General features: G+C 38.2%; 2 protein-coding genes across 6 annotated transcripts; one reads left to right on the top strand and one right to left on the bottom strand.

Annotated features, from left to right (window-relative positions):
* Window positions 1-3,803: 3,803 nt before the first annotated feature.
* LOC122079950 (protein-tyrosine-phosphatase MKP1-like) lies at window positions 3,804-9,106 on the top strand. 3 transcript variants are annotated; one of them, XR_006140566.1, is made up of 3 exons: window positions 3,804-6,948; window positions 8,062-8,226; window positions 8,779-9,106. XR_006140566.1 is itself a non-coding variant. In XM_042646755.1 (2 exons), the coding sequence occupies exons 1-2, from the start codon at window positions 4,387-4,389 to the stop codon at window positions 8,149-8,151; spliced, it is 2,652 nt and encodes an 883-aa protein (XP_042502689.1). In that variant the 5' UTR covers window positions 3,805-4,386; the 3' UTR covers window positions 8,152-8,537. The 3 variants fall into 3 exon arrangements, 1 of the variants encoding a protein (XP_042502689.1); XR_006140565.1 differs by having other exon boundaries at window positions 3,805-6,948; window positions 8,798-9,106; XM_042646755.1 differs by lacking the exon at window positions 8,779-9,106 and having other exon boundaries at window positions 3,805-6,948; window positions 8,062-8,537.
* Window positions 9,107-11,311: 2,205 nt separating this feature from the next.
* LOC122079558 (coilin) lies at window positions 11,312-25,376 on the bottom strand. 3 transcript variants are annotated; one of them, XM_042646128.1, is made up of 15 exons: window positions 25,055-25,376; window positions 23,986-24,050; window positions 23,575-23,847; window positions 22,032-22,277; window positions 21,300-21,369; window positions 19,750-19,824; window positions 19,044-19,064; window positions 18,744-18,888; window positions 17,525-17,553; window positions 16,953-17,022; window positions 13,011-13,300; window positions 12,655-12,726; window positions 12,413-12,568; window positions 11,880-12,042; window positions 11,312-11,774 (listed from the first exon to the last, which is right to left on the bottom strand). In XM_042646128.1, the coding sequence occupies exons 1-15, from the start codon at window positions 25,241-25,243 to the stop codon at window positions 11,587-11,589; spliced, it is 2,052 nt and encodes a 683-aa protein (XP_042502062.1). In that variant the 5' UTR covers window positions 25,244-25,376; the 3' UTR covers window positions 11,312-11,586. The 3 variants fall into 3 exon arrangements, with proteins under 3 accessions (XP_042502062.1, XP_042502063.1, XP_042502064.1); XM_042646129.1 differs by having other exon boundaries at window positions 22,032-22,268; XM_042646130.1 differs by lacking the exon at window positions 16,953-17,022 and having other exon boundaries at window positions 13,011-13,289; window positions 25,055-25,375.
* Between the last annotated feature and the right edge of the window lie 2,253 nt (window positions 25,377-27,629).

Here is a 27,629-nt window from a genome sequence, read left to right as displayed (position 1 = left end):
CCCCCCAAAAAAAAAAAAAAACTACTTAAAATGCTGTTATTTTCAATTGTATAATTACTTCTTTCTCAACATATTTGTATTATTTTTCATTATTTTGCATCCAACCAAACAAATACTCTAATGAACAATGATGATTCCCAACACTGGTCTTGCACTCCTCTTCCCTTTGAGAAGAAAAATGGTAAACACTTCTTTTTCTTTGGTAGACACTTTACCCACCCAACCATCGGCACTTTTCTTCCCTTCCACTTGGAAGATCAAGATTTGGTCCATGAAGAGCTGTCGAGGATTTGTCAAATGTATTTTTGATTCATTCTTCTAGGTTAAAAGGTATGTTTTTTTTATTTTTATTTAAATAATTTGATAGTATCTTTAAGGGAAAAGGTTGAGTACGTCGCCCATATACCTAGATATATGTCTATCTATCTCCTCCTCCCCATGGAAAAGTCTCCTATGCCCTTCCCATCCCAACTTTCTTATTGATTGAGCCGCTAGCTTCAAGAAAACAGGCAACATACTAACCTCCTACCTATCTTTAAATATGACAATCTATTAATATAGCATACTAAGGCATGAGATAAGGAACTAAGCCAAGTACCAACCTCACAGTCTCCCATTGAAGTGGAAGTTAGGCAAGGACCACAATTAAATAGAAAATGAAGCAAATAATGTTAGAGTGCAAAAACATGTGCCCTCTCACATATTGAGATGTGAGGCTCACGTCGACACCCTCTATTTCTCTTCCTCTGAATGATATGAATCCTTTGTAGATGATGCTATTCTCTACACTTACACTGGTGTGGCATGCAAATTTCTCCCTATAATAGTTTCATGGGAAACCCTCTTCCAAAAAAATTTTGAAAGCTCTTTATTTTTGTTTTGCGCATTCATTGGCTTTAAGCTGCAAATCAAGTCCATTCTTGCTTACCCTCTATACCTTCTCATGCAAGGAAAACAGATGTGAAAGTTACAACACCTGACTAGCCTTTCTTAGGCTATTATCAGAAAAAAAAAAAAAGGCTAGCCTTTCTAAGGTGACATGTATGACTCCCATACTTACACCTTCACACCTTCACACCTTCACACCTTCACAATAAGTGGTGAATTAAAGGTACTTTAGTAGCTTTTACATGTAATCAGAAAATCAATCAATCAATCTCTCTCTCTCTCTCTCTCTCTCTCTCTCTCTCTCTCTCTCTCTCTCTCTCTCTATATATATATATATATATATATATATAGTTTTACTCTTGAAATACTATGATAAGTCCAAATGAAGCTTCACCATATACAATTGGTCCTTAATACGAACAAGGTTCCTCTATTCATGAGGCCACAAGGCTTGATGGATGGTGACATACAAATGTTGTGACCTCTTTGTCTCATGTGCACTTTAATGAAGATTGGTTAGACTTTTGCTGGAGAAGATGGGAAAAGAACTTTAATTTTTTTTTAATGCAGGCCAATGGCAGAGGAGGTGGTGATTAGCTTTCTTCATTCAAGCCCACTTTCCTTGACTTTAGTTAGTTAGTTCTTTAGCTCCAACCTCATCCTGCACTCATATTCAATATTTCATCTTCCAACCTATAAAAAAATAAATAAATAATTTATGTTCATGACCTGACCATGAGTCCATGACCAAGCAATAACAGCACTCTCCCCACTTTAATTGTCTACTCTTACTACCCATTGAATTTGTAGCTATACACAGATTTAATAAGTAGATGTAAGTATAGTATCATTTGGACTTATTCTCATGCATAGGAATAGACACATGACATAAAAAAAAAATTACTCAAAGTTGGATAATTTACTTCAAGCTATCAAATGCAACTACTAGGGAAATTTAAAATCTGAATTTCATAACTCATCATTTAAAATAGACTCATGAAAGAGTGATCACCTAACCATTTTAATTATTTTTTTTTTTTTTAAAGATGAATATGTTTTATTTTGGTTCAAATTATTAATTTAGATTGCGAGTTTGATAAGATTGCAATTTTAAGAATAGATAGATATTCAGCCAAGTAAAAACTAGCCAAAATGTAAAAGTAAACTTTGAAGAATCAATATAAAAAATGAAACTTGTTAAAAAGAATGGATGATATATAGTAGTGTGTATCATTGAATTTAATTTCGAAATTCTCCTTGATGCAAATTTAGATAATTTCCTATATATTCAATGATAGTCTGATTTGACACACCATCCTTCCACGTGGCCAAATTAGAGAGGTACCTTTTAAAATGTCCAATCCAACAAAAAAAAAAAAAACTTTGACATTATTGGAGATAACTAATTAAAATTAATTATGGTCAAACATTATTGCATTTGACTATCTTCATGAAATTTAAGGAATAATGATACATGACTACACGTTATTAGATTCTTGAATTTCTTGTTTATTATTTCTACTAAAAAAATTGTTTATTATTGATTCTAAAATAACATTATCAAACAACTGAAGTTTGACTAGTTCTAAAGATTTGGTCCCCAACTCGATGTTTCAAAATAAATATGGTATCATAAAAAAATAAAACTAATTGGAACACTAATAAAACTAGAATATAGCTTCTTCTTTTTTTTTTTTTTTTTGGTTGGAAACTAGAATATAGCCTCATGAAGAGGGTAGGATGGGTCACTCACATTTCTTCTCGTTTTTTGGGGGGGAAGGATGTGCAATTAAAATAGCTTCAGCCTTTTCTGATATATTGGTAGTGCAAGTTGGGAGTTAGTTTACAGTGTAAGTTAATCCGTTGTCAGTTAATTATATACCAATACCAACTCCTAAATCCATGAGTGCAAGGATTTCTCTTATCATCAGAAAGAACTGGTTCTAAAGTGATTGGTTAGGAACCATGCCCTATTCTAGTAGGAGCATATATTGTAACTTGTAGCCTTTTAGATTCACAAGGAATCCTATATGACTTATTCGATGATGTCTAAATCAATTGACCCAATCCTACGAAAAGTGATTCATGAGAAATGAGACGTTCATGATCATTTTGTAATAAGTATGAATTTAAATAGGGTTGATTGAAGAGAAATGATACATGTAACTAATCCTATTTAATTGGGATAAGACTTAATCGAGTTGAATATATAAAGCATACTTATGAGCTTAGGCCTTGATGCATGGAGCATCCTATGATGACCAAGTAAGCTTCCAAATCTTACTATAGTTTGTGTAGTACCACAAGCTTAGGTTGGTGGGTGGCCGGAGGGGGGGTCCAAACATTTTTCATTGTAGGAACCCCCCCCCCCCAACATTTTTGACTGTAGGAACCCCCCAATTCCCAAAATAAACTCCCTCCTACAAAAACCCCTAAAGGGGAAAGAGACTTCAAGAAAGAGAAGATGCACAAGCACACAGAACCTGTCATGCAACTTGATACTAAAAGTCACTACTAAGATAGGGATTGGGGGACGTATTACTACCAAGAACTTAAAACCGACAAACCCTAATTGGCAATTGGCAAGAGGTAATTGGCAATCATCATCTCCTTCTTTTTCTCTATGAGAGGTAATTGGATACATCAGATTCCCTTGTCTAAATATATTCAGATCATGAGTCGAAGTAATTAATACACCATTGACTCGTAATCTATTACCACATAGATGATGGGATTCCACGTCTGAAGATCACCACGTCGGCAGAGGATCCAAACTGAGAGTAACATTTTTTCTTTAGATAAAATGTGGGGTCTCTACTAAATTGAATCCTTCTCCCACTCTCAATTGTGCGATTTTCCATTCTAACGTCGTGGGAAACCTATAATATACCCTATCATTATTTATTTGAATCGAGTTCTAAATTCTAAGTTTGAATTGATTTCTAAATTCTAACTTCATGAAGTCATCAAGAACCAGAAACCATGAACGTTTCCCCTCTCTCTCTCTCTCTCTTCTTCTTCTTCTGTACTTAAAAACAGCAACTGCTAGTAAGTCTCTTCAACTGTTCAACAAACCCAACTAAACACGATTAAGAAATTACAAAAGTAACGAAAACTTTCCTTTTCTTTCTAATTTCTAATCGTTCACTTTCGAACTGTTGTTGAGTTGAATCCATATTGCCATATTCCACCAAAGCCTATGGTCCATGCTTTTACTCAGTCGTAGTTGTGTTTGAATTTTCTTCTCCCAATCCCAATCCCAATCCCAATCTCCCCTACTTCTTCTTCTTCTCTGATACAATTAACAGAGAGAACCCAATAAAGCAATCAAACTTTCTGTATCAGTTATCCATCAGCCTTAGCTATTTCCCTTTCTCTGCAAACCCTTGTTCGGGAATTGTTTATTCTGTGATGGGTCGTCGTCATATTGATCATCCAAATCCAATTGCCCAGCTTCCGTCTCTGTTCCGACGGTAAGTGAACAGACAACGGAGTAGGATGTTGGAAGAACAAGGGAACGACGGTGGTGTGGCCGGCGGTGGACATCGGAAGACCTATCTTCGTTCCGTTTCATGGTCTGATCGATGGTCTCCTTCTTGTTCTAACCCTAGTTCTGGTTCCAACCCCAAACAACCCAGCAAGGCTAGGTCCTGCCTTCCTCCCCTGCAACCCCTTTCCATCACTCGCCGCCCCGTTGAAGAGTGGCCCATTCCCGGCTCCGACGACCTCGGCCAATGGCCCCATCCACCTACTCCTAGCGCCAACCGTGGTCGTCCGTCATCCTCGTCTGCATCATCTTCCCCCAGACACCTTGACGGTGATTTCCTGCTCCGCAAGGACAAGCTCGCCTTTTTCGACAAGGAATGCTCCAGGATCGCTGACCATATCTACCTCGGTAGCGACGCCGTCGCCAGGAACCGTGAGACCCTTCGCCAGAATGGTATTACCCATGTCCTTAACTGTGTTGGGTTCGTGTCTCCCGAGTACTTCAAGAACGATCTCATCTACAAGACCTTGTGGTTGCAAGACAGCCCCTCCGAGGACATCACCAGTATCCTCTACGACGTCTTCGATTACTTCGAAGATGTACGGGAACATGGAGGGCGTGTCCTCGTCCACTGCTGCCAGGGTGTCTCCCGTTCCACCTCCTTGGTCATTGCCTATCTCATGTGGAGGGACGGCCAGAGCTTTGAGGATGCGTTCCATTACGTGAAGGCTGCTCGTGGGATCACAAACCCAAACATGGGCTTCGCCTGCCAGCTCCTGCAGTGCCAGAAGAGGGTTCACGCCGTTCCGGGCCTCCCGCCCAGCCCCAACTCTGTGCTTCGGATGTATCGGATGGCCCCTCACTCTTCCTACGATTCCCTCCATTTGGTTCCCAAAATGTTGAATCATCCAGGTGCGCTCGGCCTCGATTCTCGTGGGGCTTTCATCGTTCATGTACCCTCGGCGATTTACATCTGGGTCGGGAAGAATTGTACGCAAATGATGTTGAATCACGCCAGTTCTGCTGCGTCTCAGGTCGTTCGTTACGAGAGAGCTCAAGGACCCATTGTGAGAATCGATGAGGGGAAAGAGCCTTCAGAGTTCTGGGATGCCCTCGCCAATGCCCCTGTCCTTGCCGACGATGTTGTGGGGAAGGGAAAAGATGAAAAACAAGGAAAGGATCAGGTTGCAGCGGCTATCAGTCTTGGTGTGGGTAACAAGAAGGTGAGAGAATACGATGCTGACTACGAAATTTTCCATAAAGCTCTTTCCGGTGGTGTTGTTCCGCCGTTCCCCTTGTCGGCGACAGGATCAGAGACTCATCTTCCTGCTAGAGAAAATGGTTGGGGAAAGCTGAGACGGAAACTTGCCAGTGGGATTGTGAAAGAACTGTTGACATCATCCAAGTTGTTGATAAATGCCCATATGGGTGATAAACCAGATACGATTTTCATGGATTCTTGCAAAGACGTTTCTGAAGAACACCCTCGCTCTCCCACTGATTATTGGTTGTCACCATCCCCTCCATGTCGTTCCCCGGATTCCTTATCCTGTTATTCTAATTCCAGCTCCACTTACAATTCCAAGCCTCAGTCACCTTCACCATCGCCATCGGAAGAACACCCTCGCTCTCCCACTGATTCTTGGTTGTCACCATCTCCTCCATATCGGTCTCCGGATTCCTTCTCCTGTTATTCTAATACCAGCTACAATTCCAAGTCTCTCTTACCTTCACCATCAGATTCTTCTAGTTCGTTCACCTTCTCACCTGGCTCCTCTAATTGGTCTGATCTTTCATTCTTGTCTTCTCAGCCTTCACCTTCATCTTCAGAATTTAAAGAACTAATGGTTGTGAAGGGTCCCTCTTCCTCTCCCTCCCATGAGGAAAAGACTTGTTTGCCATGTACAGGGACTTTCTCCTCTCTTGCTGCTTCGAGGGTGGAAAAGGCCTGTGTACTGCCGTGTAAGGGGAATTCTCCCTCTCTTGCAGAACGCAGAGGAAGCAGTCCTCCATCATTGGTGTTATCACCATCAGTCAACACTCTCATGCATTCAAAAGCCCCCAGAAAAATAGTAAGGTCATGGTCGTTTTCTCTCCCTGACTTAGAAGAAGATATGATGATCGATAATGGATCCAACCAGTTTGAGCACAGAGATGGTGATGAATCGAGTGGGAAAGAGTTGATGTCCCATATTGACCTTTTTGGTGCTGGCAGTGAAATGCAAGTAGAGTATGATAAAGAATTTTGTAATTTGCCATTGAATTATTCAACCGAGGGAGAAGTAAGGCAACCTGTTCTGTACCAGTGGCCAACCATGGAAAAGGTGGAAATGCCTTCTTCCGGGGTCCTTGATTCAAGATCAGTTTTTTTTTTGCTAGCTCAAGATGTGAAATTAGGCGACAAGAAGCCTAAAATTTTGTATGTGTGGGTAGGGTGTGATGTTCCATTTGAGGAGGGGCAATATCAGTTGATTCACAGTGATTTGGAAGATAAAGGGAGTTCTGTATATTGGGAGAAGGTTGGTCGCGTCTTCCTTAACCATATGGGCCTGCCTATGGATGTACGTATTCAGGTATTTATCAAAACTTTTGATGAAATATGTCTCCATATGTTGCTACTTTGATCATGGTTCAAGTCCTTTTTGGCTAGCCACATTTGATGTTCATTAAAATTTCTTTTGCTATTGTATAGTGATTAGTTTAAAAGGAAAATTCATGTAATTGGATTCTTTGGGTATGAATATGATCACTCACAGACCTGCATATTCCTATCATTACTGTATTTGCTATTGAAGATAATTATACAGTAGCTGTAAAAAATCAATAGAACTAGATCTTATAGATAAAAAAACAGAAGGATGGTGCTGCAGTGATTGATCAAACTTTCTACACACATGTACAAGGGGATCAATGGGTCTTAAGAAATTTGGGAAAAGGTGAGCATTTTGAGCTCCAGATAATCAGAAAGTGAACATTTAGCTAAATCATTCACGGTGAGATGCAAGGCAGTGTGAGATTTTGCCCACACTCCATCGTATTATGCATTATGTAGGAAATTTAATAAGAGAAAACAGGAGTGGAAATGCATTCTATGAATTGAAGGGAAAGGGTAGAAATCTAGCTCTATGACAAGAAGTAAGGGTAAAGAGCGGTTGGCATGGATCCCAAAGTTCCAACTTATGCAGAAACTGCAATCTTGGGTTAATAATTGTTGTGAAGTTCTCCATTCCTAGGCTGGAGATGTGAAAAGGGTGAATCTCTCTCTGACCCACACCCCACAGATGTTCCTACCAGTGAAAGGGGTAATTTCACTAGGGGGGGGGGGGGACCTGGGAATTCCTTATATTGAATTTTTTAATTTATCTTAAAGATTGCAAAAAGAAACATAAAGAAGAGTATTTTGGCACATCTTTGTTACTTATCCCAGAACTATGGTAAACTGATTGCTGTTTTCACTTTCGAATTTGAAAGATGGAACTTACACGAGTTAGAGCACTGAGATATGAAGGTACATGATATTTGCATCTGGGTTACTCATGTACATTTGATATGTTCTGTAATAACACTATGGGAACATTTTTGAGTTTCCAGGTGGTTTTGATTCATGATTTTCTTTACAAAAATTGTACATTTGTATATAGAAATAGATCTTTCATCTTGATAGGATGGCAATCTTTGATGAACAGGTAGTCAGAGACCGGAAGGAAGCCGAACAACTCATAGATGGTAGCAACCGTTTCTCATTTCAACAAGTGGAAGACGACTGCCACCGCTGAGAATCTGAGGGACAAGGAGCCCCTCCAAGCATTGACACTGGGTTGTTAGACAGAGTTGTTTCAAGCCCTTTTCAGGTGATTTGGCATCCCAAGTGGTGTAAGTGAATCTAACCACTTGTGTGATGGTTATCATTGTGATAAAAGCATGTAAAGAATGAGTTCTTGTAATTTATAGATGTATGTTCAATAGCATTTGGTAGTAGTAGTTTCTTTGATCTTGTAATTTATAGAGATGTAAGTTAACAGCATTTGGAAGTTGTTTCTGTTAACTTTGTTTGCTTTTCTGCTGTGAATTTCTTGGAACAAGAGCCATGACCAACACCTAAAGGAGCTGTTATAAATTTGAAATATAGATGGGAGTAATTTTTACAAGGATTTGAACGTCAGATCTCTGGTTTTTGGATTTGTTGGGGGTACACCAGCCATGCTTGAAGCACATTTGATTCAATTTTTTTATTTGAGTAACATCTGATTAAGATGCTAAACAAGACTAGATATCATCGTAATTCAAGATTCAGTCGGTTGTTCTGTTATTTTTTGAGTCGTGCAACGAAGTAAACGACATGAATTTGCATGTGTGTTTCGGTAAATAGTCTCTAGCTATTTGAACACTAACCCTGTGCTTAGTTGACACTGTATTGATCAGGGAATGCTATTGGCACATCAATTGGCATAAATGGCCAATGGCTGCAAGCAAAGAGGAAGCAGAAGGAATTTGGTTCTACATCAAATTTATTTGATCTCTGTGCATCATGTTCCTTAAGTTGTCCCAGGGAAATATTCACAAGTATGCTACGAATTGTTCTATTTGGAATCCACATTAATGCTTCCCTTCCTGTATGAACAAATACTCTCATCTTTTGATAACTTGCTAGCATCCTTCTCTTGTACAAGGGATCTTATTAATCAAAAGAAAAAGTGAATGATGAAATTTGGGATGTTCTTTGGAAACTTACACAGTAATCCAAAGCTTCTGAATCAGAGGACAATGAAGTAAAGGACACCATTGTCCAACCAAATAAATTGTTTGCCAGCTTTTAAGGGTGTAGTGACTGTAGTCAATGTTTCTCCAACATTTTTTTATTTATTAATTTTCTTGGACCGAGTTTTCCTTCACCCGTGATCTCTTAGGCTCCGTTTGATTGCAATGGGAATTTAAAGGGAAGGGAAGTGAAATTTTCATATTTGAAATAAAAATGTTTATAATCATTACCCCATATGATTGTATAAACTATTTAATTTTTTTAACTATATTTAGTAATATATTTACATGTAATTCTTAGTTTACATATTATAGCAAAGGGTTTTGGATGCAAAGTAAAATGAAGTTTTATAACCAAATATGGAATGATTTGAAGTTTATGTTTAAGTCACACGGATAATGATTACATATATTTCTTTTTCAAGAACAAAAATTTCACTTCCCTTCCGTTCCCTTTAGTTTCCCTTACAATCAAACATAGCCTTATTCACGATGCTTATTTTTATTTTTTTCTTGGACCAAGCTTACACTCATGGATTCTTACACTTGGTGAGTTACTGGTCGATGAGTTGAGCTCCTAAATACCTAACAATGATAGGGAATGTGTTTCTGGCATAATAGCATAAGCTAAGCATGTAGGCGAGAGCCAATGAGCACCTCCTTATCTGTTCAATCAATGAAAGGGCAAAGAAGAGAGAGAGAGAGAGAGACAGGTATCTTAAACAAGGGAATGATATCCCCCTCCCCTTGGTCACCGTTCCCTGGAGTTGGGACGCCCCTCTCATGGGTTGCCATCCTAGTGGCCTATGGCCCACAGGAAAAAAAAAGAAGAAGAAAAGTAATAATGCCAATTAAATTGTTGGTTTTCCTTGTCCTATGGTGAAGGAAAATTTTCTTCTTTTTAGATTAACCGTAAATTTAGAATTTTTTTTTTTTTTTTTGGAAGATCTTGTAGGAGTTTTTCTGTAAATGGTAATCTGATTCATTTCTTTTAGAGGAAGGGGGGCATTGTTTTTTTTTTTTTTTAGTAAAAAATATTTCATAAAATCAAAAAAGAGTGAACATTACAATAGTCCATAGGGAAGGGAATTGAGATTCTCTTTTTTAGAACCATAGTTCCGACAAGATAATTAATTATATCATCATCAGGTGGTTTGAGCTGGTATATGAATTTAGCCAAAAAAGATTTAATGTCCAAAAAAATAGGAATGTTATGAAAAGATCGAAAAGTAGTTCTATAGTTAGTCAAAAAAGCCTGTAGATTGGGTGAATCAGTCCCTATCTCCCTAGCTCCCAACCATCATCCATTGCATGCCTCACTCGCGGGAACAACCCTCGTATGCACGTTTCATTTGCGGTTCTTGTCATAATATAATCAGCTCTAATTAAAATATAAATTTTTTACATTATTTAAGCAATAAACCCAAGCAGAAATTGTATGAGTCTGATCAGTGACTCCCACACAATATGGTCGATGAGGTCCATTTGGGAAAGATAGTGGTGGTGGGATAGATTTGATTTGAGGTCACCTGGATGGGTAATTCAAATTTGCTAGCCTGTAAAATCCGCATTGTTTTTGCAATAAGGCAGTTGAGACAGAATGACATCTCTTTCTTGCTTACAAATTTTTAAGCATATCCTGGCTGCTGGGCTGTTGGGTATTAGAACTGAGTTCTTTACCTCTACCTCTTTACATTCCCTGATTCATTCTTTAGTTAACACTCAATCCTTATCGCTGAACGAGAAAAGGGACTCCTATTTCAGTCTTTGCAATCTCCTATTTCATTTGGTTGTCAGAATAATGTATTGTGAAAAAAACATTGAGCCTAACCTGGTAGCTATTGCTAAAGTTATTGATAGATGGGTGTTTGATCTTGGTATCCAACCATCTGTTGATCTTGTTTCTGCCAATGACCAGTTTGGTCCAACCTTGGGCAAGTACCAGAGACTTTTGAGATGGGAGTCATTCACAATTATATGCAATGGGAGCTATTCCACTCCAAATATATATCTGTTTACCCTGCTCTTGGTTATGGAAGGACCACACAAGAGTCAGCTTTGAGAATGTACCAGGGCCTCCAGGAAGCAGAGGCAAGGGTAGATGCAAGTAGCTGTATGGCCGGATTCTCAAGCTAGGGAGGAACAACTATCAACCATGATAACTAACAAAATTGTCGATTCTCTCTTCAATCAAGTCAAAGTTTTCTTTCCCACTCTAAAGTCTCCAAGACAACCATATACAACAATTGGGAATTCATGGCCACCCGGTTTTAACTTTTAACAAGACATCCAAATTCACGAAGTTCCCAGCTACACACACACAACACACACACACACTAATAGTGGGGCAAAGACTACAAAACCAAGTAAGAAATGGTGTACTTAAACATTAACTGTATCCTTCCATAGCACAAAACTGGGTTTAAGGATGAACTTTCTGGTAGAAGTACCCCTCACATTTCATTTTGAGCTCTTAATAAGGCCATGGTAGGGCCCAGTGCACTACTTCTCAGAGCCTTAAAGGACCAAGCACTCCTGCCTGAACTCTCATTCTTAGTATAACCGTTCTGCGATAGCTGTGTCTTCTTTTGGCACAAGGCCTGGCTTAATTCTTCCCAGACATTTTTTTGCTCACCATTTCCTACAAGAATGAATGTTTCAGCATGCATGAAGGCAAATCATGTAGTTTTCATGATTCATGTACCCTCTTCGATAAAGCAATTTGTCAGTAAAGCAAAACAAATACCTGTAACAGGAGTATCCTTATCTCCAGTGTTACCGCTGGGAGCCACACCTCGTACGGCCTTATGATCGCTCATATGAACATCACTTCCAGCATTGACTCCTGCTGCAGGGTTTGAGTTGCCATGATGGATGACACGGGTATCAACCAGCGATACAAAATCAATCTGTACAACCATGAGTCAATGTTTACCCAGAACGATAATCAGAAATGTGTACAGTTTTGTTAGTTTGCCAGCCACCAAATTAGTCACAGAGGTTCTGATCACGGATCACATGACCTACAATTGTCAATAAGTTTAGCTATTTTTCACATTGACCCTTTGTTTTCTGGTCCAAACCCCCCCCCTTTTTTTTTTTTTTTCCTTTTTCCAAGATAAGCAACAAATTCATGTTTATTAAACATGCAGTTCACCACCAATGGATTGCAGGACTCTTTTGCCCCAGCTGTTTCACAAGTAGCTTCATGTCAAGAACTTCTAATTGTTTCCCAGTAAAGCATTTGACAAAGCAAAATAGGATGAATATCTTTAGTACCTCTAAAGAGCCATCTTCTCCATAAAGGGAATCTGGTTGCATTCCAGAAGCATCCTCATCCTCAACTTCATCTAGCCTCTCACCAATTGGGTGCCCAGGAACAGGTACAAGCATTACCTTATTGGACAGAGAGTCATACCATGATACTTTCCCAACCTACAATGAAGATTAATTTTAAGTGGCAAGTTCTATGAGCATTAATTATGAATTCCACAACAATCAGCAACCAATAAGAGTAATACTCGGAAAGAAGACAGTTCGGGGCACCATGATGAAGACAACTCAACCAAACGATATGCAATGACATCGCCTTCCTGCAAAAAGAGACATAATTTATATGCACAACTAAAAGGACCAATAGGAAACAAATATATAGGATCAGTATGGAGCACCAATATTTTATTCAAACCCATTTCCAAGACAACATCACATATTTAATTCCTAACTGGGAAAGAAAATTGATGGCTGAAAAGGTTCAACAGTTTCACTAATACAACAGAATGCTGATGGTCTGACAAATGAAGGCCACAGAATCACAAGGGACATAGATACTACTCAATGCAGTCCTAAACATCAAAAGTATTGGACAGCAACAAACCTTAGGTGGGCTGGAGAATGGAGCAAGGCTCTCAAAGTCTATGGAATGATGCACAAGCTCCCCTTCTTCAATAGTCAACTTTTCAGTAGAATCTTGATTGAAACCCATATCGTCCTTCTTTCTACACGATAAAGTTTGCTCCCCCTCTTCCATAGTCAACTTTTCAGTAGAATGTTGATTGAAACCCTTGTCATCCCTCTTCCTAGACGATAAAGTTTTCTCTGTACCCCATTTTTGACCTCTCTTCTTGCTTGTTGTACCATTCCACTTAAAAGTTTCCTGGAGATGACCTTGCCATTTAACGGATCAGAAACTAATTGCAAATATGTATCATTGAGAACAGACAATAAGAAACGAGAATAAGGGAAGGTAGAACAGATAAGAACCAACTATACCAGGAACAATGGAAGCTACCAAGAAATTTCAGCAAGGGAAAAGTATCTCTGAGCAAGAGCCGAAACCAACACCTCCTCACCTGGCTTTTTTTTTTTTAATTAATTCTTTTGTGGGGAGAAAAAATGAATAGAAAAATCTATGTGAGGGGGCATAGGCTACCCCGCTTGCTCAGAGAACTGTCTCCCTTTAGATAATTAGATTATTAAAATAACCCATGTACTAAATATTACAAAGAAATAACTAGTAAAGTTGGGGTGGTCATCATGTGAAGATTTAATAATTATTTCAACCTGTACATCACTAATATCATGAAACAAAGCAATACCAAGCAAAACAGATCTCAGTATGAAAATAAAATCCTCTCCGACTCAATAACTAAACTTTTTTTAATTTGTAGACATAAAGGAGCATGAAACACTGACTTGATGGGCATTTCAGAGAGCATAAGTGTTAAGATAAAGAAGAAACATCATATGATATGGCTATATTATATAACATCTTCACGAAACCTTATTAAGAACTTCTGTCAACGATAAAAGAAATTAAGAAGCTCAAGTTTTAGCAATTATCTAAGTTCCTGTTCTGAATTAAATATCCAACTACAAACGAAAATTTAGAAGCTCAAGTTCTAGCAAAAATATCTAGGTTTCGTCATGAATAAATGATCCAATTACTACTCTAGAATCTCATAGAAGCAAGATGACCGGAAAGCTGACTTTAAGAGACTTATCGGATAGACGCAAAGAGAAACTATATACGGATTGATGTATAAACCACAAATAAGTAATAGATAATGATATCCAACCAATGTTAGGTTATCTTTGTCTTCACGGCATCTATGTGATTCAAATCTTCATTGGCAAGCAGATATCAAACATACTAATTAGGCAAGAAAAATTGAAAAAAATGAAAATCTGTGATTCAAATCTTCAATTGCAAGTGCGATCTTCCTATGTAAATTGTGATATGTCTGACTGGGCATCACTTAGGTCCATTTGAAGGGTTCATTGTCTAGGAATGAAATTTATTTGTCAAAGTCAATTGTTTATAATAAATTTTGGAAACCTTAGCAGTTTCTTCACCCTAGAAATGGATAAAATCCTTTACTTCATTAAAGACACATAGGAGACAAACTAATGTAGGAATAGGTTTGACAAGCCAAACTAGACCCAAACAACAGGAACTTGTAAACTAAGAACAACCAAGAATAGCCAAAGTAAGGCAGCAGTATAACAGATCAGAATTAAGGAAGAAACAGATTTTTGAAAATCAGAATTTCGAATCCAGAAACTGGAATTTATGAGATCAGAATATAGCCCAGATTAAAGGACTAAATCAGATATAGGAATAGGGTCATAACAGATCATAAATTGTGAACAAACATCCACAGAAATCAGGAACAACCAGATGCATCTATCGATCTCAGAAAACAGAACAGATTAGGTCAAAATATCCAATAATAAATAATACTTAGAACAGACCAGCAGTGAACAAATAGGAATGAGTCAGCAGTAGTATTAGGATGATAACAGTTCCAAATCAACGATAGACACTACAGCAACAAAATAGGACTGCCAAGAACAATCGATTCTGGTTCTGTTCTAGTAAAGTCACTAGAGGACAAGAAAATAGAGATTCCTAATAACTTAAGAACCACAGCCCAGATGGGGACCAAAACTGGATCCAGTTGCTCTTTTAATGAGGGGAACCTCTGATCCAAATATCAGCCAAAAGTGACTAGGGGTTGAGTCAGAACAGAAGTCGAATATTCCTGCCCAGAAAACCTATCGCCTGGACAGAACTGTTAAGGGAAAAGAGGTAAATACCTGTAGCAGCAATAGACCTTGAAAGTAGACTTGAAAGAAGAAAGATAAGAAAGCTTGAAAAGACCACTCGGGCTTCACACCGCAAAGTGTCGAATGGATCAAACACCAATCCCTAATCCTTGATCAAACACAAGGAACATCCAGTGAAACCAGCGGCAGCAACAGGACACTTTTTTTTTAAAACATAAATCGTCTCTCTATTATGAGAGCTCTCCTTTATTTATAATAATGATGGGGTTACATAAAATAGAAACTAACTTTAGTTTCCAAAAACTGAAATCGGAAACTAAAAATTAGAAACTCAACTAGTTACTAAAACTGAAAATAGAAACTTACAAAATAGAAAGTCCTTTAGTTGCTAAACTGGAAATAGAAACTAATTTATGACTGAAAATTAGAAACTAAATAACCCAATCTAAAAAGGAAACTAAAGAAAAGGAAACAAATCACTGAATCCCGTATTCAATCTTAGACCCTCCCTTTTAGACCCATAAAAGTGATCTATTACACTCAAAACACATGGGATCAAAGGCCCAATATGTATGGAACCCAACCCTAAGCTTATTCCTAATAAAATAAGCCTATTTTGGTAATTAATCTGCATCACAAACACTAAACACTTTGTCTGGGTAACATAGCTCTTCGCCAACATCTCGCAAAAATTAGAACTGCAATAGAACTTCTCCACATTTTTATCCTTCGATACATCAATGGATAGGGAAAGAAAGAGCCCTATGAAAGATCTCCCGCAACACTAAGCATTTCATCTCACCAGCCTTAGACTCTAGAATGTAACTATAAGATGTAAACAAGAAACACAAAATAACCTAATAACTCTGCACGAAACTGCTTCATAATTAAATTCTAAAAGAATTGACACTGATTTTTCCATCAACAAATCACCAAATGCAAACACCCAACCAAATGCTCCACCCCCATAATTTTCCAAGCAAAGCATTTCATACCAGAAGTAGGGGGGCCAAGGCACATTTGTTTCCAATAAGAGCAGATTAAAGAAAGTAAAATGAGGAGCCTTCGTTATTTACACGGCTTCCTAACTCTTTGTCCTTAAAATTTTACAGCTTCCTAACTTCATGCAAGTTATCTTCAACTCCATCAGACAACCAGTAAGCTGTCCAAAGCACTAACTTCAATTTTCTATTGTTTAGTTTTCAGAGAGAGGATTGCAGAGTCTGGTAAGCAGAACAGCCAAATGCCTAACATAATGCAGCAAATAGAAAGAGGACATAAAGGGGTATTTCAAAGGAACAAGTGGAATAAGTAGACTGGAAGTGTACAAGAAACCTTTGTCCTTTCTAGAATGGGACACCTCAGAGAGGGAAGTGTTGGCAGGGGATACATAAGAAAATGCTTGAGAAATGAAATCAGAGACTTCAGAGCTTCTCAACTATGGAAATAAAAGACATTCAGAGAACTACCCACACAATCTGACAGTTAATATTTTAACAGTCAGAAGGTTAGAACTTAGTAATGTTACTTGGACATATCATCCTTCTATTTCATTGTTTTAACCCCCGGGTTCTAGGCTAGATATCACTACCTTAATAGGACAAAAGTTCCCCAAACATTTATAAAAAATCCGTTTCCATGAACTTCTTATGGGCGTCTAAAAGTATTTCCCACATTTTAATGCTTATGCCTTTTCTGGCCTGCACTGGTTCATATTGTGAACAGATTTCCAGGGGAACAACAATACTACCTGAGAATGCATCCTCCAACCATTTAAGGACCCGACAATTTAGCTGGTCCTCCCAAGAATCCCAAATATGCTGCAACAAAATCAACCCGATCAGATTATAATCGACATTCATAAATATTTCCTCGGGCTGGACCAAAAACATGGCGAGTGTACCCAATGCAGCAAGATGTCAATTCAACAAAATAGCATAATTATCCGATCAGATTAATTTTGGAACCTAGACTCCACCTACTGTGCAACCAATTGGGGGTTTCCATTCCAAATTTTGCCCAATTTATGGTGATGGTTTACTGTTTTCAGATCTTAGTTGGCAAGTCTACAAGATCCAGAGCCTGCACAATTCGAATTAAGAATGCAGCAGTTGACTAGAAACTTTAAAACCAAATCAATACATTACAGAAGTTGATTTCTGGTTAGCTCATCAAAAAGACAAGCAAAACCAAATGAAAATGACAGAATAGCATCAACAAGTTATTCCACAAATATATTAATTTGAATTTATTTGAAACAACTATATCCCAAGAGATGAAGCAGTAAAAGGCAATCAGAAGTACAATAAGATGGGAACATACTTCATCTTTATTCTGCTGGGCAACCTGACCTGTATACACCAGAACAAGTTCAGTGTATCAGCACTCTATATCAGTAGTAAGGAGCACACCAAGTGTTAAAATCTATAATATCAAACTGTTTATATCAGTTGATGAAATCAGACACCAGGAATTAGATTACTTCAAGGCAAATCTTTCAGTTTTATCCAATGTAAACAAAGGCAACTTTTCACACCGTAAGTAACTGCAACAGGTAGAAAACTTTAACCAAGTAACAACAGACAAGGGAAGTCCATCGTTTGAGAGTGCCAGACATGCATGTAATGCCAACAATAGGAATACAGCTCTTATGACTACCTTTTTCATGCTTTTAGCTACTTCCATTCATAAAATTTTTAGTATTCCTTCGCTATATATACCCTTAACTGGGTATTAAATCTAATGTGACACTGAATTTCTTTTATCAACATGTCCAAAACCAGCACAACCCTTTGAGATACAATTTGCAAATTTTCAAGATATGCCTTAGAATATCATTTCTTAGAGAAAGCACAAGGATCGTGAAGTTGATAAAAGGTTTGAAATACAGCTTTCTGTATAAATTTTAGACCTATGGAATCTGTATGCTTGCCTCTGCCACAATTATAAATGGCTTGCAGCACAAGACTAAACTCTTCACAATATTAAAAGTAAAAGCAACCAATACAAATATACCAGATCCTGGACTGCTAATGAGATCTGTTAATACAGATTGAGACATCCAGCTGCGGATGTATAACCAAATGGGGAGGGGGGGGGTAAAGAAGAATGAGAAGCAGCAATATTAGTCTAACTAATAATGTTTCTTTTTCTGGTGAAATAAATGACTTAATTAGGCAAATGTGAACCAAAAAACTCTGGACCTTGTAAATATCTACCATTCATTTCCATTTGAAATGGCTGAAACATGTTACTACAAGGTAGAACCAATAGCTAACCTATTTTGCTTTTCAACTGTCCACTCAAAGAAGCCCAATTATGAGTAAGGCGCAACGTACTCATAATAGAGCATGGTTCTACTCATAACCTATAAGTGCAACTATGAGTAAGGCACGCGCAACCTACTCATAACCTATAAGTTTGACCCGGATCAATGCATGCAAACAAGCCAAAAAAAAAAAAACTCTAACATAGCATGCTAACACGACAGCAACAAGAAGAGAAACAAGGAATTGTAGCACAAACAGAATATAATCTATACCTTCGCCTATTGGCTCAAAGCGTATATGCCCAGGCCTAACCACTATGGGAACAATTTCATCCTCTCCATCAGTATTTTGATAGCGTTGTTGATGTTCAGTCAATTCTTCTTGATTAACTTCTTCGAGAGTATGGCTCTGAGTTATCTGCCAGACCGATAATGATAACAAGCAACACATACTCATCAAATATTGAAGAAACATTTTGAATATATTAGACAAATTATGGCTGCTAACTCTGCTGCTCAATTTCGACCACAAGCTCATCAGATGAAACTAAAAAAATTTCATACATATATTACCTGTCCAGTCTCCCTCTGCTCCTGCAGCCCAAAAAAAAAAAGGGAAGTAAGGAAGGGAAAACAGAGAAAGAGGTCAGAGATCAGGTCTGTCATGGAAAATTGGAAATGAGCCAAGGAATCAAGGATTGCAAAGATCTTCTTTGTATGGTCATCAACTTGTGGGCTAAACATTCATGGGATCATGCACCCAAAGATGTGCTATGTATAGCAAATCATAAGCACAAATATATTGCCATAAATGGGACTTAGCTTTATATTCAGCACATATTTTAGGAGTTTAATGGCTGTGGCAGCTTAATTGCAACCAAATGGAAGCTACGGTAATTTGCCACTTCCACCTATCCTATAGCTAGTTTCAGCTAATAGGCCCTATTCACATTGGAAAAAGGGAAAGGGGGGGAGTGGGAAGAAATATTCTGGACCTAAAAAGTCTAACAAATGCACTTTAGAAGAAAGTGTCCTATCACCAATTAAATGGCGATCCATAAGCATGGCAACCTGAGGACTTCCTAGTAATATTGATTATGGACGGTAAGGATCAAAGAGTCATATGCAAATGTGATTGCATATGAAAATAAACAAACTTCATTTCAGAACGAACACATGGTTCACAATTTATGTTCTGGAGGGGGGAAATCTTTAATTCTTTATCTCAATACGCATTAAATGGTATTAACTATATGATATGTTCTAAAGGCCAAAATACCTCTCTCTCTTGAGATTTAACTTCTCGCAACCACTGCCTTTTGGCCTTCTTACGTCGAGCACTTCTGCTAGGAAACTGAACAAAAGATCAGATATGCATGAGAGCTATATAAAAAAGTAGATTGGAAATGGGAACAATCGGATTTATGGGGCCAGAAAACATACATAAGTGAAAAACTTGAGATGTGTGTGTGTGTGTGTGTGTGGCCCCTATGCCCAGACACAATAGGGGGCGAAATGACCAGCTCGCGCCCATGAAATGGAAAAGGACATCTCTATGGATGCTTTCTCGTGCGCTCCCACTGGCCCTTGCGCAAGTGTAGGAACCGCACTCCCCCACAGGGAACACTTCCCCATATATATATATATATATATATAATCAAGAAGAATAATATAATGACAATGAAACAAAACAAATCAGCACAATAACAAAAGGTTATCATGATATATTTTTTTTTTTTTTGGGGGGGGGGGGGGGGTAGAGGGGAAGGTTCGGGAAGGGAGGATGCGACACTTCAATAATAGGGCATTGTTTGAAGAGGGTAATCATTCTTCCCTATTAAATAAATGAGCAATTTTATTGAAAGAAGTGCTACAGATTGTATTTCTATACACAATATAAAGAAAAGCAATTTTAACTAGGCCAAGTAAAGTTGTATTGCTTCCAAGAAACATATTGCTTTCAGATCTACCAACTTGAGACACAACTCACAAGTCCCAGGACAATTTTACACAAAAACCTGTGTTCACACATGAAATTGGAATCTTTCACTGCCCAACTGTTGCGCGCCCACGAAATGGAAAAGGACATCTCTATGGATGCTTTCTTGTGTGCTCCTAGGAACCGCACTCCCCCATATATATATATATATATATATCATCAAGAAGAATAATATAAATGAAATAAAACAAATCAGCACAATAACAATATTAAAAGACCTTCATAAGGTTATCACCTTTTTTTTTTTTTTTTGGTGGGGGGGGGTTGGGAGGGGAAGGTTAGGGAAGGGAGGATGCAACACTTCAATAATAGGGCATTGTTTGAAGAGGGTAATTATTCTTCCCTATTAAATAAATGAGCAATTATATCAGAAGAAGTGCTACAAATTGCATTCCTATACACAATATACAGAAAAACTAGTTTAACTAGGCCAAGTAAAGTTGTATTAAATCTGAGAAACATATTGCTTTCAGATCTACCAATTTCACTGGTTAACCTCAGTGTAACCTCTTGAAACACAAGTCCCAGTGCAATTTTACGCAAAAACCTGTGTTCACACATTAAGCTGGCATCTTTCACTGCACAACTGCTGTAACTATACGTCTTATCTTCTCTAAAATGAATTTCCTCCTTGCCTATCAAAAAAATAAAGCTTTACTAACAAAATATGCACATGTAACCATTTCTCCATTTAAGCCTTAGGTCTAGCTTCAATGGAATTTTCCACTTTACACAACTCAACAAAAGGACCATCAATCTTTTCAAACAGAAAGAACTATAAATTTGAGAGCTTTCAATCTAAACAAAAGCAAACGAATTTATAATCAAACCTTTTTGGTCCCGTTGGCAGCATCAGATATATCAAAATTTTCTGTACCACTTTCTTGGGGTTGACCACATCTACAAAATAAAAGGGCATTATGAATTTGATATTTACCAATTAAACCCCATTTACCCTGAAAATATTTTTTTTTTTTTTTTAAGTAACAAAGACCAGATGATATGGATCCTTTGCCATAAACAGGCAATTATTTGACATGAAAATAATAATTTAATTATTAATGCAACAGCAATAACCTGAAATCAGTATCATTGTTGAATAATAGAGAAGACCAAGCTCCAACCAACCAGTCTTAGCTAAGGTATCCATAATACCATCCACTCCATCAGTCAAGTACAAAGACACTAATAATTATATATGACTAAAATAGCTGAATTAAGGGATTAGGGAATTTTTGCTTAGAAGTGAAGTGATGCAAAATTGAAACAAAATAAAGAGTTTTAGAATCATTATAAAAAATTAATTGTAAAACTAACTCAAAACATACTAAATATGGTAATTAAATTTCATGCCAATGAAAAAAAAATTTAGTAATATTCTGGACCAAAGGTGGGGTAAATTTTAATTACCATATTTTTTACAATTATTCTTGGTAATGATCAAAAGACTTCCCACTTTGCTTTCATTCTAATTTTACTTCACTTCACATCCAACCAAACGACTCCTAAGAGTTGTGGGATAGCAAAATACAAAGCAAACGTAATAAGGCTACAGAACCTACCTGTCTTCGTCGGGTGTAGATTCACCGGTTTTATGAACTTCTTCAGTAACTTTAGATGGACATTCTCTACTTGATTTTGCATTTACATTTGATAACTTGTCTTTCTTGTAAATTCTTTTCTTAGTGAGAACTTCCTTGGGATGCAAGCTTCCATTCTGCTCCTTACACACATCATTTTCAACAGCTTCCGGAATCAGCGGACATTTTTCACTCCTAGTAGATTTAGCTTTCTTCCTCCTGTGATCATTGTGATGTTCAATATCAAAAAGTGACTTGAATGTGCAAACAATAATTCCACACATAGATAACTTCTCTTACAATAAATTTAAAATCAAGTATGATGGTACTTAAAAAGACAAAATTTGAAAATGGATGCAGCATATGAATTGCAAAACAAAGTTATTTTTCACTTTTGCACAGATCCAATATAAAGCATGCATACCAAGTGCATTGGCTCAATGATTACACGTCTAAAGATACACGCATACTGCATCATTATCATTGACATTTGACACTTTCATACTTATGATAGTTTGGATGTTTTTCAAAAGGATACAATTCAATCTACTTTCTAATCATAATAGATAGAACTTGTAATGATGAATCTTCCAATATCATCATTGCATTTCCCATTAACCATGGTGAGAACCAGACGTTTAGTCTACAAATTCCTAAAGGGCTCAATTTTATGTGACACTTATCTAGTGATTTCTAAATTCTGGGTTAAACATATGGTCAAAGTTCTCCATCAATGGATATGCAATGCACCTGTTGAAGAAAATTGGAATGGAAATGAATCTGTTATCTGTAAGCTTTTAACCCCAATATCTCATAAAGAATCTCAGCACATTTCTGAAAATCAGACCAGGCACCAAACAGTCAAATGGCTTTGTTCTGATTTGGCAGAGCTCAATCTGTGTTATTGCTAAATATAAAAAATTGTCGGTTCTGATGGCCATTTGATTTTTTTACCCCGATTTTGACCTTTCTGACTCTTCCCAAATTTTGATTATTTCCCAAATATGCACTTTCAGTATGTCAAAATGTGCAGATCCTGTTCTAACATATGTTGGACCGAGTCTGGCTTTCAGAGGATGATCTTAAGTTACCAACCTTTTCTTGAGATCGACTATGATGGCAAGATAGTGGGTCAAACACAAAAATGTCCTTGGCCTGCACCTGAGGGTTAGGATTTGGTGTACCCTTAACAAATTATGGATCAGGTTTGTTATGCCAAGGTCCCAAGGTCCCACCCAAGTACACGGTAAAATAGACTGGAGACTTGCATGCGTCAAGGGACATGCAAAGTAAGGCTAGAGGCGTAGAGCAGTTATTAATAGGGTCAAACTGGGGATTGGCAAAACCTGTCCCAGACCTTACCAGACAACACAAAGGTATACATCAGCATGCATGTCTGCTGTAAATTATAAAAGTATACAAGTCCAATGGCACTACTGAGAAGCAAAGATTCAACACATGATAGGTCCTGGTAATGAATACACCATATAACAGATATTCACAAGATGGGATGCAAGAACAATACTTTGGATTGGTATGTTCTTTTGATGGTTTTCTTTTCTTTGATGTTGTTTTTCCACCAGATATGTTTTCCACAGGCAATGGGTACACATCACCATCATATTCATGTCCTTCATTTTCACTTTGGGAGTCCCCAGTCTCTCTTTCAAACTCAATTCCTAGGGGCTTTGCTCCAGTAAGGATAAGTTGCTTCTCCATGATTTCAGAATCCTCAACAGAATTTGCGTCATCACTTACCCTAATGACATCTGTCAGTGATACCCCTTTCCTTTTCACCCTGGTAATAAAGAAAATGTAATTGCATTGAATTTTTTCAGTTGCAATATGGAAACATCATATAAACATGCCAGAATAAATAAATAAATAAAAAGATGAACCATCTTGAGAGACACATCAGTACAGTCATTAAATGAACCTGATGATATCTTTATCTTTCAAAATGCGTGTTGATTCAAAAGACGGTAACACAAATCCATCCATCTGCAAGAAAATGTGTTTGGTCAAATCTGATGCATCATTCATACATAAGAAAGCCAAGTCCACACATGGTACATTTATACATAAATGAAAAGGCATGTTATACAATAACAACAATGAAGAAAATGATGATGACGATGTAATTAATGCTTGAATTTGATCTGTGAAACCTTCACATATGGATCATACATCAACATATAGACATATAGTTAATCACCAGCTACTGAAGACGGTGCAGAACCGTAAATCAGGTACCTTAAAGATGTTGGGAACACACTGAACAAGAACTCCAATACGGAACATAAATTCCAATAATCAAATACCATGGAGAGCTTCCTCCATTAAGAGAAAATGAAAAAGAAATTAAAATTTTTCCAATTTATTCATTGGACAATTCCAACCGTGTAGTGCAGAGCTTTTTGGTCTTTTTACTGCTGCTCCATAGAGGGCAGGTTTTTGTTTATGTTACAACATCGTATACTCATTTACATCAGTATGTACTGTACAGTATTTCTGGCAAATGTCTCTGAATGAAATGAGATTACGCTAATCTATCCCCAAAATTGGGGGGGTGGGGGGGGAATAAAATGGAAAAGATGCTGCCGGATTAGATTGATAGTTAGTAGCAAGAGCTCATAGGTTCCTTCTAAAAAAATTGGCCCTTAGGTGTTGCCCTAACGTATTCATTGAACTCTCCTTATGTCTCCTCTTCCGTGATAAGCTCAAATACCCGCCAATGTGCATCCCAATCTCAAATCCCCAATACCTAGGACCACATAAACCCCTTTCAGGAGTCATCTTTACCCCTTTTCTAGTACAAAGAAGCACAAAAATCCAAAATCTAGTCATTGTATCTGCGAATAACAGAAATTAGTGTCCTACATAGCATTCAAAAATCTTCAGCTCGAATATGGAGTCTAGAAACGAAACTTCGCGAGGTGTCGCTGCTTGCGTATGAGTGTTGAGTTGGTTTCTCGGTCAGAGCAGAGGGAGAGTGAGAAACTTACAGAGAGGACGAGGCCATTAGGGCAAGCTTCTTCAAGCTGGAAAGTTTTAGCGACATGAGATGCGAGGTCGGAAATGGTCTCAAGTTCGGGTCTGAGAAGGAGCCAACTTCGCTTCAGTCCCTCCAACTTCAGTGAGTTTCCCAGTAGATGACGATCGTTAAACAGCAGACGAAGCCTCACCGCCTCCATGCAGATTGTACCTATAGAGACACCGAAGAGAGAAGAGAGAATAAATCGGGTACTCTTCTTTAATCGTCAATGTAGCTATCTATGCGAGGCCATAAGGGTGACCAGAGCGTATCACAGGGAAGCGGCTCTACACTTCTACTGTGAGTAAGGGTGTCAATTCTTAAACCGAACCGGTAAAACCGGCCGGACCGAACCGATAACAATACGGATCGAACCGAAGCCTTATTGGGTGGTTCGGTTTTGAGTATTGCAACCCCAAAACCAAACCAAACAGCCCCGTAAACCGGATGAACCCAAAACCAAACCGAAACCGGCTCAAAACCCGGACCGAAACCGAAACACTCCAAAATTCATTAAAAAAATCAAAATTTGCATAGTTTTGTAAACATTTATATGGAAAGTAGAATCCAAACTGGACCAAAAACCAAAACCAACCCGGTTACAAATCGATTTAAGAAACTGAAGACAAACCGAAACCAAACCGCATCGAAATCGAAACCGGAATTTCCTTATTGGTTCGGTTTCGGTTTCAACTTTTTCACATCGAAACCGACTCAACCCGGACCGAAACCGAACCGGACAGACCGATTGACAACCCTAACTATGAGCGAAGGCTCAAATACCATTCACCCCTACAAAAGGGGGAAAAAATGCTCAAATACTTTGTTGTTTAACCTGGAGCAACCGAACCGAAAACTGTCGAGCTTGGGCTAAGATTTTTTTATCCTAAGTGCAGGTTAGAGTTGGAAAACATTGCCCTAGGTATGAGTCAGTGTTGGGCGGGGTCTGAGTTGAGGTCTAGACCCAGTATGGCACTACTCAATCCGACCTTGAATTTTACCCTGATTTTATATAATATAATTTAGAATTGTCATCCTATTATTTTATTAAGAATAATAAATATATGGATCATTCATTCTTATACCAATTTATACGGAAGTTTCTAACTTCATGTATACAAAATTTTGTAATTGCTTTCAATATGTGATATACTTCTCCAATGCGACCCTGACCCAACCCCAGGTCCCTAACTGCAAAAACAAGGTCAATCAGGTTTAGCCCAACCCTCACAAAAATCAAGACAAATTAGGGTCAACCTGGCCCAATCATGGTCAATTAGGATGGGTTGGGTTGGATTGAGCTCAACAAGTTGGGCTTCGATAGAGTTTTGGGGACCTAGGGTTTAGGTTGGGCTTTTAAGAAACCTTACCTAATCTCTCCTTGTTTCACCCCTATATTAATTGTGGAGAATGTAAACTATATGCAACGTGCAAGCCTTTTTCCCTACAACAATTAGAGTTAATTACATCTAGGGTATATACTACATAGTATTTAAAGAGATTACATATGAGATGCCTCACATTTTTTTTTTGTTTGGTCAGAACACGACTTTTATTAGAAGAAGGATGATTGCTGAAAGCGTCGACCATAAACAAGAGAGCGATTTACAATGAAGGGGGGTGGGCGTGACCACGAGACATGGGAAACCTTGAGCTTGAGGGCTTCAGAGGCTAGAAAAAATCCTCTAGAGAGTTGTTCTCTCGACGAATATAACAGATAAAACATGTGTGAAGGAAAGCACGAGGTCACAAATGTCCAAGGCAATGGTGTGAGCAGCCCAGTCAAAAGATATCGCCTATCCGTCGAGGAAGGCGACAATGGAAAGATAGTCTGAAATGATGAGGATCTTATGTAAACCGAGGCTGTGAGCGAGAAGGAGGCCATCCCGAATGCCCTCCAATTCCGTGGCGCAAGCTGAAGCTAAGAAGCTCCATTTGCACTTAGCTGCAAGGAAGGCACCTCCTGGATCCCAAATAATTGTTCTTCGACTGCCATGGTGGCAAGTAAGGTTCCAAGACCCCCCGTGTAGATGGTGAAAAATGAATCAGAAGGGGGGTACATGATGACCAGGGAGACAAAAGATTTGGCACACTGATTCATCCCTCCTCTCAGTGTCAACCGGGACCCAACACATCATTTGGCATATCTAGAAGCCTATAAACAAGGCCATTTTTTAGTTTACTACCCCCTACATCAACTCTACCTTCTCGACCTTTTCAACCTTTAATCTCATGATCGCAAAGGGCAATCAACGTTTGATTCATCCACTCCATACCCTATTTTTGACCCCTCTGTTGTACCCCTAATATGGCAATCACTATTTGCACTTCAATAGATACATGCACAGTCTACTGATACTGCCCAGAGCTGTTATGTATACTACTCACGATTCTTACTGTTGCATGAAACTTACTCACATAACCTGTATTGCTGCCCAGAGTTGTCTCATAAACCTCACACGGTAATCACTGTCTCGTATATACAGTCATATACACATCTACACTGCACCACCAAGTGGCCATGTCTACCAGATGTACACACCCAT

Source organism: Macadamia integrifolia, chromosome 5, assembly GCF_013358625.1.
Source record: "Macadamia integrifolia cultivar HAES 741 chromosome 5, SCU_Mint_v3, whole genome shotgun sequence".
NCBI classification, from domain to species: domain Eukaryota; kingdom Viridiplantae; phylum Streptophyta; class Magnoliopsida; order Proteales; family Proteaceae; genus Macadamia; species Macadamia integrifolia.
This window is presented reverse-complemented; position numbering and strand designations above follow the sequence as displayed.